The sequence below is a fragment of the Procambarus clarkii genome, chromosome 16, assembly GCF_040958095.1.
Source record: "Procambarus clarkii isolate CNS0578487 chromosome 16, FALCON_Pclarkii_2.0, whole genome shotgun sequence".
NCBI lineage: Eukaryota > Metazoa > Arthropoda > Malacostraca > Decapoda > Cambaridae > Procambarus > Procambarus clarkii.
In genome coordinates, this window is record NC_091165.1 from 23,198,027 (window position 1) to 23,210,526 (window position 12,500).

General features: G+C 45.8%; 1 protein-coding gene across 1 annotated transcript in view; it reads right to left on the reverse strand.

Moving 5' to 3' along the window:
- LOC123760064 (follistatin-related protein 1) overlaps positions 1-3,682 on the reverse strand; it is a 181,570-nt gene extending 177,888 nt beyond the window's left edge. Inside the window, exon 1 of the mRNA XM_069325300.1 lies at positions 3,678-3,682. Within this exon, the coding sequence (XP_069181401.1) occupies positions 3,678-3,680 (3 nt within the window). The 5' untranslated portion in view covers positions 3,681-3,682. The remainder of the gene's footprint in view (positions 1-3,677) is intronic.
- Between the last annotated feature and the right edge of the window lie 8,818 nt (positions 3,683-12,500).

Genomic DNA, 12,500 nt, shown 5'->3' on the forward strand with positions numbered 1-12,500 from the left:
TGTGTGTGTGTGTGTGTGTGTGTGTGTGTGTGTCCATTCCCTCAAACTCAAATTTGTACCTTCCCCCTCTCTTCACCTCAAACAGTGAAATGTAAACAGGAGCACCACACACACACTCCTATTTACACAGTGTAGTGTAAATAGGAGCCCCCCCCCCCTACAGACCTGTTTAAACAATACTCACCTACTTGTGCTTGCGCGAGGGTTGAGCTTCGGCTCTTCGGTCCCGCCTCACAACTGCCAATCAACTAGTAAGTGTAAACAGGAGCCCCCCACACACACACACACTCCTGCTTAAAGAGCGTAGTGTAAACAGGGACCCACACGCGCTCCCACGGTTTGGGCAAACAATTACCCTTTTCATGAAGTAAAGCAAACAGCTAATGAAAAGATCCTTTATAGTGGATAATGGTATTTAAATGTTTTTTTTTTCTAAGAAGAAATCTTTGAGAATTTAGCATTTTGAGAATGTTAATGCTATGAGAATGTTATAGGTGCGGTTGGGATCATGATATTGGTGAAATAACACGATGGAGTAAAATAGTATTCGTTATTATTTTGTACTGTATATATGTATATTATTTAGTACTGTATGTATGTATATTATTTTGTACTTTGTATGTATTTTGTACCCACATATTAACTCAGCCGCACCATACAGCGTTCAGGACGTCGTACAGGTTCCTGAGCACATTGGACACTTTCATAGCTACTTATAAAACAGATTATGGAGTCTATCTCCACCCAAATCACTTCCTAGTATGTACTCACCTAGTTGTGTTTGCGGGGGTTGAGCTCTGCCTCTTTGGTCCCGCCTCTCAACCGTCAATCAACAGGTGTACAGGTTTCTGAGCCTACTGGGCTCTATCATACCTACACTTGAAACTGTGTATGGAGTCAGCCTCCACCACATTACTTCGTAATGCATTCCATTTGTCAACCACTCTGACACTAAAAAGGTTCTTTCTAATATCTCTGTGGCTCATTTGGGCTCACGTGTGTGTGTGTGGGAGTGAGAGAGTGAGTGATTGAGTGTGAATGTCGAGTGAGTGGGGAAAGGTGAGTGAGAGTGTGTCTAAAAGAGACAAACTGTTTATATCCACAGCGGAGAAGAACAAAATGATAATTGTTTTCTGAAGTAAAAATCGTCTAAGCACTACGGTTTTCTTAACGTGTTTCCTCACCAAGATTCTGGCAGTCACCCCAACAACATGACCCACGTCTGGAAAACGTCAATATTAGGTGTTTTGGCTTTTTACTAATACGGCGTATTTGTAATGGATTGGTCGATTCCGTAAAGAATGCGATGTATTGGGCGAGAAGCTGAATAGAGAGGGACGAGTCGTCCCAGCGGTCGTCCCAGGGGTCGTCCCAGAAGTCGTCTCAGGGGTCGTCCCAGCTGTCGTCTCAGGGGTCGTTCCAGCGACTGTAGAGGGGTAGCTCAAATATTCCCTGCCATCCTTAACTCATACTGAATTGGTGGGACAAATTTCCCCACATGGTGGTGGGTTGATTGTTGAGTGGTGGGCTTACCTACCAGTACCTACCCACCAGCACTATCCTACCACTACTATCCTACCAGTACTAAACTACCAGAATAGCGTATAATTCTGACATTAGAATTCTTTGATGAATCTGACCTGAAAGTTATGTATGGAGGAGGCCTCCAACACTGCTCTCAGACCAGTCTACTTATTGACGTACAAGATACGAAATTTTTCTGACATTTGTTAAACTCATTTGTGCATCCAGCTTTCACCTGTGACGGCTGAGATGGTGATGACAATGGTGGTGGTGGTGACTGATGGTGAACCAGGTGGTGATCAGGTGTTCAGAGTGTGAGAGATGTCCAGCACACAGTACCTGTAGTGACCCATCACTGCCAAAGCTGTTTGGCTCCACCCAGACAATAACATCAAGATCGTATACAGGAAAAATGTCAACGCCAAAAAATGTGTGGATTCAGAGACTGGGAATCCACTGGGCAGCATCAGTCACCAGAAGTATGGGGACAAGTTTTCCAATCAAACAACTCTTGATTACCTGCCTCGCCTCCCAATGGTGGTAGTGGTGGTGGTGAGGGTGATGGTGATGGTGGTGATGGTGGTGATGGTGGTGAGTAGTAATTGTGGTAGTATATTTTCTCTGTCTCTCTCTCTCTCTGTCTCTCTCTCTCTCTCTCTCTCTCTCTCTCTCTCTCTCTCTCTCTCTCTCTCTCTCTCTCTCTCTCTCTCTCTCTCTCTCTCTCCTGCGTAATCGAGGAAGAAACTAATGAAGAAATAACCCGCGATAAATCAGAGTAAATTTAATCAAGAAAACTTTTTTTCCTGTTATTGTTCTCCAGCGACAAGTTATGATGGAGAGGGAGTGGTGGAGTATTGTGAGGGAGTGGTGGAGTATTGTGAGGGAGTGGTGGAGTATTGTGAGGGAGTGGTGGAGTATTGTGAGGGAGTGGTGGAGTATTGTGAGGGAGTGGTGGAGTATTGTGAGGGAGTGGTGGAGTATTGTGAGGGAGTGGTGGAGTATTGTGAGGGAGTGGTGGAGTATTGTGAGGGAGTGGTGGAGTATTGTGAGGGAGTGGTGGAGTATTGTGAGGGAGTGGTGGAGTATTGTGAGGGAGTGGTGGAGTATTGTGAGGGAGTGGTGGAGTATTGTGAGGGAGTGGTGGAGTATTGTGAGGGAGTGGTGGAGTATTGTGAGGGAGTGGTGGAGTATTGTGAGGGAGTGGTGGAGTATTGTGAGGGAGTGGTGGGGTATTGTGAGGGAGTGGTGGAGTATTGTGAGGGAGTGGTGGAGTATTGTGAGGGAGTGGTGGAGTATTGTGAGGGAGTGATGGAGTATTGTGAGGGAGTGGTGGAGTATTGTGAGGGAGTGGTGGAGTATTGTGAGGGAGTGATGGAGTATTGTGAGGGAGTGATGGAGTATTGTGAGGGAGTGGTGGAGTATTGTGAGGGAGTGGTGGAGTATTGTGAGGGAGTGGTGGAGTATTGTGAGGGAGTGATGGAGTATTGTGAGGGAGTGGTGGAGTATTGTGAGGGAGTGGTGGAGTATTGTGAGGGAGTGGTGGGGTATTGTGAGGGAGTGGTGGGGTATTGTGCGGGAGTGGTGGAGTATTGTGAGGGAGTGGTGGAGTATTGTGAGGGAGTGATGGAGTATTGTGAGGGAGTGGTGGAGTATTGTGAGGGAGTGGTGGAGTATTGTGAGGGAGTGATGGAGTATTGTGAGGGAGTGGTGGAGTATTGTGAGGGAGTGGTGGAGTATTGTGAGGGAGTGGTGGAGTATTGTGAGGGATACAGCACCATGTCTGTAGCACCAGTCACTATGACTGTAGCACCAGTTACCATGACTGTAGCACCAGTTACCATGACTGTAGCACCAGTTACCATGACTGTAGCACCAGTCACTATGACTGTAGCACCAGTTACCATGACTGTAGCACCAGTTACCATGACTGTAGCACCAGTTACCATGACTGTAGCACCAGTCACTATGACTGTAGCACCAGTTACCATGACTGTATCACCAGTCCCCATGACTGTAGCACCAGTTACCATGACTGTAGCACCAGTTACCATGACTGTAGCACCAGTTACCATGACTGTAGCACCAGTTACCATGACTGTAGCACCAGTTACCATGACTGTAGCACCAGTTACCATGACTGTAGCACCAGTCACCATAACTGTAGCACCAGTTACCATGACTGTAGCACCAGTCACCATGACTGTAGCACCAGTTACCATGAATTTAATAAGTCAATATTGACTTAATAAATATGTGCATAGGTGACATACTTATCATAATAGATACCCTTAAAAAGATTCATAGAAAACACCGACCTTACCTAACCTTGTTAGTATCTTAAGATAAGCATCTTATTGCTTCGTAATTACAATTATTACTTAACCTATACCTATTATAGGTTAGGTAATAATTGTAATTACGAAGCAATAAGATGTTTATCTTAAGATACTAACAAGGTTAGGTAAGGTCGGTGTTTTCTATGAATCTTTTTACGGGTATCTATTATGTTAAGTATGTCACCTATGCACATATTTATTAAGTCAATATTGACTTATTAAATTTGCGAGAACGGGTTGGACTGTAGCACCAGTTACCATGACTGTAGCACCAGTTACCATGACTGTAGCACCAGTTACCATGACTGTAGCACCAGTTACCATGACTGTTATTATGACAGTACAGCTGTACCCTTGACCACTGGAGGTTACAGTGCATCCCCTTCATTGTGTAGTACGCCTCTGTGGCCGCGGACCACAGCTCCTCTCTTTGTTGAAGAGTTACGTGTCTGTGCAACACCAACCAGACTGTTCAACACCAACCACACTGTTCAACACCAACCAGACTGTTCAACACCAACCACACTGTTCAACACCAACCAGACTGTTCAACACCAACCACACTGTGCAACACCAACCCGACTGTTCAACACCAACCAGACTGTTCAACACCAACCACACTGTTCAACACCAACCACACTGTTCAACACCAACCACACTGTGCAACACCAACCACACTGTTCAACACCAACCAGACTGTTCAACACCAACCACACTGTTCAACACCAACCACACTGTTCAACACCAACCACACTGTTCAACACCAACCACACTGTTCAACACCAACCACACTGTTCAACACCAACCACACTGTTCAACACTAACATAGCTGGATTAACCTCTATGAACAGTACCGCCAACACCATTGCTGTTCAACATCCTTGGCAACACTGGTGCAGTGTTGCCAGATGATATGCTCCATATAATCCCTACTACACACCCTGGATATATAATCCCTGGTTCAAAACTACACACCCTGGATATATAATCCCTGGTAATACGTGACACACCATGGATATATAATCCCTGGTAATACGTGACACACCATGGATATAATCCCTGTCTTTAAAAAAAGGTGGATATAATCCCTGTCTTTAAAAAAAGGTGGATAAAATCCCTGTAGTTGTACAAATAACAGAATTTATCCCTTGGAGCTGAGGGGGGGGGGGGGGTTCGGATTAAATAAGCTGCTCGGTAACCGGATTACTGCAATATAACGCAGTTCGGATTAATCGTTCTGAATTTCACGTAACCGGATTGAACCTTTTGCTTTAAAAGGTTCAATCCGGTTACGGGGTTCAATCTTTGAACCCCGTGTAAATTAATGGTTTTTTGCTTAAAAAAAAAACATTCATTTACACGGGGTTCAGATTAGCACTGTGTTCTCTCGCTTACCCGAATTATGACTCGTATAATCCCTCGGTAATCCGAGCTGTACCTTATAACCGAATTAACAATGCTCTCGCTATCCCGGTTATTAATTCGTTTAACCGATTTCTTGCGCTGCGTTATCCGCTTGAGGCTTATTAAACCCTACTTTCATTCACAATACTGTTTCGTGTATATACCGGCAGTCTTCATTTTTTTAATTCCCTTTCGTTGCTGATAAATGAACTTTCCTCTTTTTTGGGAGAGTGGAGGGGGGAGGAGGAATGGGGCGGGGGGAGGGGGGAGGAGGAATGGGGCGGGGGGGAGGGGGGGGGAGGGGTTCGTTATCCGGTTATGCCTTGACCAACCACATTGCACTCTCCATAACTGAATTATGTCCCTTTTTACCGCCGCTCTAATTTACAAAAGCAGCATTCAGCCGGTTAAAAAACAATCCACGTGCATATATATATATATATATATATATATATATATATATATATATATATATATATATATATATATATATATATATATATATATACATATATATATATATATATATATATATATATATATATATATATATATATATATATATATATATATATATATATGTCGTACCTAGTAGCCAGAACGCACTTCTCAGCCTACTATGCAAGGCCCGATTTGCCTAATAAGCCAAGTTTTCATGAATTAATATATTTTCACTAATTATTTTCTTATGAAATGATAAAGCTACCCATTTCATTATGTATGAGGTCAATTTTTTTTTATTTGAGCTAAAATTAACGTAGATATATGACCGAACCTAACCAACCCTACCTAACCTAACCTAACCTATCTTAATAGGTTAGGTTGAGTTAGGTGGCCGAAAAAGTTAGGTTAGGTTAGGTTAGGTAGGTTAGGTAGTCGAAAAACAATTAATTCATAAAAACTTGGCTTATTAGGCAAATCGGGCCTTGCATAGTAGGCTGAAAAGTGTGTTCTGGCTACTAGGTACGACATATATATATATATATATATATATACGCCTCTGTATACGTACTCTGTCCACACACGGATACAACGTGTTGCCGTATGATCTAGACAAGCACAAGTGTTCAAATATACGAGAGAGAGACTGAAAATAAAACTATTATTTGCAGATGGAATATGTTTGTCGCACGGGGGTCATATTTTGTCAGTGGAAAATATTCACCATCGTGTCTCTGGCAACTGGGCGTGACGTCACCAGGTAAACAACGCAGCTCTCTCAAGCCTACTTCATGTTGTCGTTTTATTTACATGCAGTTTTGGTATTTTTACATTGTCACATATACACAGATTCGTTTATTGCTTCGTCTATTGGGTGTATTATTTTTAATCTGCCGCAGATATGAAGATAACACACACATGTATGCTATAAATATCTCACATGTTTGTGATAACGCGAGGCAGAGGCATTCAAACAGCAAGAGGAGACGTGCTTAACAAACAGATGCCATCAAACACCAAACATGTTGAGCAAGATTGCCATCACCAACACCAATAGCTATAACCACAACCTTAAACAAAGAATACGAACAAGAAGAGCAAAATAAGAGGGCGCAATCTCTTATAAGGGCCTTGGGGAGAGAGCCTTTGATCCTCCGTCTGCGATATTGACTAAATATTCCGCGATGCTCACTTGTTCCCCGCTTGATTTACATCCCTTCTTCCTTGCACAATTTTCTCTCGTTTTAAAAGCTCTTGTGCTTTTAAGCTCCTGTTTTTTTTACAACACGTTTCAGTGGAAATGGCGTTTAATTGTTTTGGAATTTGCTTTTCCGATTCGAGTTTGGAATTATTATTATTAGTGTTATTACACAGAGTAATTACACTAACGTAATGTATCAATGAGGAAACCCCGTAGGAGCTGTAGTGAGGATTCGAACCCATGCGGTGGGTGTTCCCAAGCACACGCCCCAGACAATCAGGCTACGACATGGTCAACAGGATTGCAACCTAGAGTTATACATTCTTAGACGTCAGAGCCAGAGTGCATGGGGCGGGGGATTGTGTGAAAATCCTGGTCCGACTTCAGTAGAAGCCTCAGGAATCCCTTGTGTGTTCAGTAGACCTCCAGGTTGCAATCCTTTAGACCATGTCGTGGCCTGGTTGTCTGGGGCGTGTGCGTGGGGAAAACACCCGCCGCACAGGTTCGAATCGTCATCATGGCTCGTACGGTTTTTATTGTTATTATTATTCCCTACATTAGAAATGATCACACGAGAGAGAGCTGGTTATTGGTGCTGGACTTGTGTAGTGCGCGCCATTCTCCGACCTCGATAATTTCAATATAAATTTGGAGTTAGTTCTTTTGTTGTGTTTGTGAGTGTCAAGTGCCGCTGTTGTGAAAGTGTGTAACTGGCATCATTGGCTCCACTTAGTATACCGACAATGTCGACCCACATCTTTCTAGCTAGCTAGTAAACCAAGCAACCAAGAAACCTAGCAACCAGCAAGCTAGCAAGTCAGCTTGCTAGCTTGCCAGCCAACCAACCAGCCAGTCAACCAACCAACCACCCAACCAACCACCCAACCAACCAACCAGCCACCCAACCAACCAACCAGCCAGCCAACCAACCAACCAACCAGCCAACCAGCCAGCCAGCCAACCAACCAGCCAGTCAACCAACCAACCACCCAACCAACCAACCACCCAACCAACCAACCAGCCAGCCAACCAACCAACCAGCCAACCAGCCAGCCAGCCAACCAGCCAGCCAGCCAACCAACCAGCCAGCCAGCTAACCAGCCAGCCAGCTAACCAGCCTACCAGCCAGCCAGCCAGCCAGTCAACCAACCAACCAACCAACCAACCAACCACCCAACCAACCAACCAGCCAGCCAACCAACCAACCAGCCAACCAGCCAGCCAGCCAACCAGCCAGCCAGCCAACCAACCAGCCAGCCAGCTAACCAGCCAGCCAGCTAACCAGCCAACCAGCCAACTAACCAACCACCCAACCAACCAACCAGCCAGCCAACCAGCCAGCCAGCCAACCAACCAGCCAGCCAGCTAACCAGCCAGCCAGCTAACCAGCCAACCAGCCAACTAACCAACCAGCCAGCCAGCCAACCAGCCAGCCAGCCCGTGTCCCTGAGTTGCAGTTTCTTATTTCCCAGAGAGTGATGCTAAACACGGCGCTCTTCACTTGGAGTTGAGTTGAATGTCAATGACCCACACCAGTTGTGTGAGCACCACTTCTCAACACAGTTCACCTGACCCATCACCACCATCACTCACGCCATCATCATCATCATCAGTCACTGTCATTATCACCGTCACTCTCATCACCATCATCCGTCGAAATTCAAGATATTTGTCATATGTATGTGTGTTTTCTCCTTTGGGCAAGCTTCATGCAGGTCGGCGTTCAATCCCCGACCGTCCAAGTGTTTGGGCATCATTCCTTCCCCTCCGTCCCATCCCAAATCCTTATCCTGACCCCTTCCCAGTGTTATATAGTCGTAATGGCTTGGTACTTCCCCCCCCCCCTGATAGTTTCCTTCCATTCATAACCCTCCCCCCCCCCCTTTTCAAATCCCATTCCCCCCCCTCCCCCCCCTTCAGTCACATCAGTCGGTGGTTTAAACATGCAAATAAAAACATGACTTTGAGATAATCAAATTGAAAGGAGATTGGACGCAGCCTCCGCATAGTAATGTAGTCAGTAGCGCCCCCGGGCTACTTCACTGCTAGAGAGAGACACCCACGCACACGCTTATCTCCATAGTGATGTAGTCAGTAGCCTCGGGGCTACTTCAGCAGGCAGCCCACGTGTAGCCCAAGCTCAAGAAGGGAGAAAAAGAAAGAACTATTCCACTACCTCGGAGCCATCAGCAGATGTCTAACTTTTGCAGAATTGTGAATTTGGTGTTTAAGCGATCTATAAAGAGGAGAGACTGATGGGCAGACTGGGCGGCCCCTTGGTCAGCGGGGAACATGCAGGAACGTCACACGAAGTTGTTCAAGCTCTCACTCCATGGACCCGGGTTCGATTCCCGACCGAGTCAGAAACCAATGAGTAGAGTGCCTGCGAGTTAGACAACGGTACAGCTTGGACTATTTCCATATTATTGGACTCAAATTTATAATTAAAACAGCGTTACAGGTGTGCAGTGCAGGTGTGCGCCCGCCCTCCCTCCCTCCCATCCTCAGACTTTCAGTCAAGGCTGAAATATTGGTTGTGTTTCTCATAAGAGTCGTTTAGCACTTTTGATGCTCCGTAATACATTTTTCGAGTGGCGGGAAGAGGGGAGGAGGAGGACAAGGGAGAAAGAGGGAAGGACGAAGAGGAGGACGCAGGCGGAGGGAGAGAGAGAGAGAGAGAGAGAGAGAGAGAGAGAGAGAGAGAGAGAGAGAGAGAGAGAGAGAGAGAGAGAGAGAGAGAGAGAGAGAGAGAGAGGACGAGGGGTGAAAAAACACCAGCCACAACACCACAACACCAACACAACACCAACACAACACCACCACAACACCACCACAACAACGCCACAACATCACCACCACAACACCACTACAACACCACCACAACACCACCACAACACCACCACACCACCACGGTGTCTGGAGCCTCAAGACGCTACCAGTAATAAGGTGGCCTCCCCCCCCCCCGTGCTCACATCACCCGGGAGAAGGCAGTGTTGTGTTACACATTGTAAGTTGATGAAATCCTGTCGTATTCTACATCACAGCAGGCAAATGATGTCCTACTGTACATCACAGCAGGCAAATGATGTCCTACTGTACATCACAGCAGGCAAATGATGTCCTACTGTACAGCACAGCAGGCAAATGATGTCCTACTGTACATCACAGCAGGCAAATGATGTCCTACTGTACAGCACAGCAGGCAAATGATGTCCTACTGTACATCACAGCAGGCAAATGATGTCCTACTGTACAGCACAGCAGGCAAATGATGTCCTACTGTACAGCACAGCAGGCAAATGATGTCCTACTGTACAGCACAGCAGGCAAATGATGTCCTACTGTTCAGCACAGCAGGCAAATGATGTCCTACTGTACAGCACAGCAGGCAAATGATGTCCTACTGTACAGCACAGCAGGCAAATGATGTCCTACTGTACAGCACAGCAGGCAAATGATGTCCTACTGTACATCACAGCAGGCAAATGATGTCCTACTGTACATCACAGCAGGCAAATGATGTCCTGCTGTACATCACAGCAGGCAAATGATGTCCTGCTGTACATCACAGCAGGCAAATGTTATCCTGCTGTACAGCACAGCAGGCAAATGATGTCCTACTGTACATCACAGCAGGCAAATGATGTCCTGCTGTACATCACAGCAGGCAAATGATGTCCTACTGTACATCACAGCAGGCAAATGATGTCCTACTGTACATCACAGCAGGCAAATGATGTCCTACTGTACAGCACAGCAGGCAAATGATGTCCTACTGTACATCACAGCAGGCAAATGATGTCCTGCTGTACATCACAGCAGGCAAATGATGTCCTACTGTACATCACAGCAGGCAAATGATGTCCTACTGTACATCACAGCAGGCAAATGATGTCCTACTGTACAGCACAGCAGGCAAATGATGTCCTACTGTACAGCACAGCAGGCAAATGATGTCCTACTGTACATCACAGCAGGCAAATGATGTCCTACTGTACAGCACAGCAGGCAAATGATGTCCTACTGTACATCACAGCAGGCAAATGATGTCCTGCTGTACATCACAGCAGGCAAATGATGTCCTACTGTACATCACAGCAGGCAAATGATGTCCTACTGTACAGCACAGCAGGCAAATGATGTCCTACTGTACAGCACAGCAGGCAAATGATGTCCTACTGTACATCACAGCAGGCAAATGATGTCCTACTGTACAGCACAGCAGGCAAATGATGTCCTACTGTACAACACAGCAGGCAAATGATGTCCTACTGTACAGCACAGCAGGCAAATGATGTCCTGCTGTACATCACAGCAGGCAAATGACCTCCTACTGAACATCACAGCAGGCAAATGACCTCCTACTGAACATCACAGCAGGCAAATGATGTCCTGCTGTACATCACAGCAGGCAAATGTTATCCTGCTGTACATCACAGCAGGCAAATGTTATCCTGCTGTACATCACAGCAGGCAAATGTTATCCTGCTGTACATCACAGCAGGCAAATGATGTCCTGCTGTACATCACAGCAGGCAAATGTTATCTTGCTGTACATCACTGCAGGCAAATAACCTTCTACTGTACATCAGAGCAGGCAAATGACCTCCTACTGTACATCACAGCAGGCAAATGATGTCCTGCTGTACATCACAGCAGGCAAATGTTATCTTGCTGTACATCACAGCAGGCAAATAACCTTCTACTGTACATCAGAGCAGGCAAATGACCTCCTACTGTACATCACAGCAGGCAAATGATGTCCTGCTGTACATCACAGCAGGCAAATGTTATCTTGCTGTACATCACAGCAGGCAAATAACCTTCTACTGTACATCAGAGCAGGCAAATGACCTCCTACTGTACATCACAGCAGGCAAATGATGTCCTGCTGTACATCACAGCAGGCAAATGTTATCTTGCTGTACATCACAGCAGGCAAATAACCTTCTACTGTACATCACAGCAGGCAAATGACCTCCTACTGTACATCACAGCAGGCAAATGATGTCCTGCTGTACATCACAGCAGGCAAATGTTATCTTGCTGTACATCACAGCAGGCAAATAACCTTCTACTGTACATCACAGCAGGCAAATGACCTCCTACTGTACATCACAGCAGGACAATGACGTCCTACTGTACATCACAGCAGGCAAATGATGTCCTGCTGTACATCACAGCAGGCAAATGTTATCTTGCTGTACATCACAGCAGGCAAATAACCTTCTACTGTACATCACAGCAGGCAAATGACCTCCTACTGTACATCACAGCAGGACAATGACGTCCTACTGTACATCAGAGCAGGACAATAACCTCCTACCGTACATCAGAGTGGGAAAGCCTGTGCTCAGAGCACAAAAACGGAGCCAAAAAAGACCGCTGCAGAATCTTGTCCTAATATCATAAAACCGCTCAGGCGGAGAAAACGGTTATTAAGGTTTAGAAAACGAGCGAGTCAGCTGAGGCCTCATTTGTTTTGGACGGTGAGAGATGCGAACAGCGGCAGGCGGACAGGGGCGAGGAATATGGACGCGAGTTGAACCATGGATAGACGCCAGGTGGACGGATAGACAGTCGATGGTAGGTGA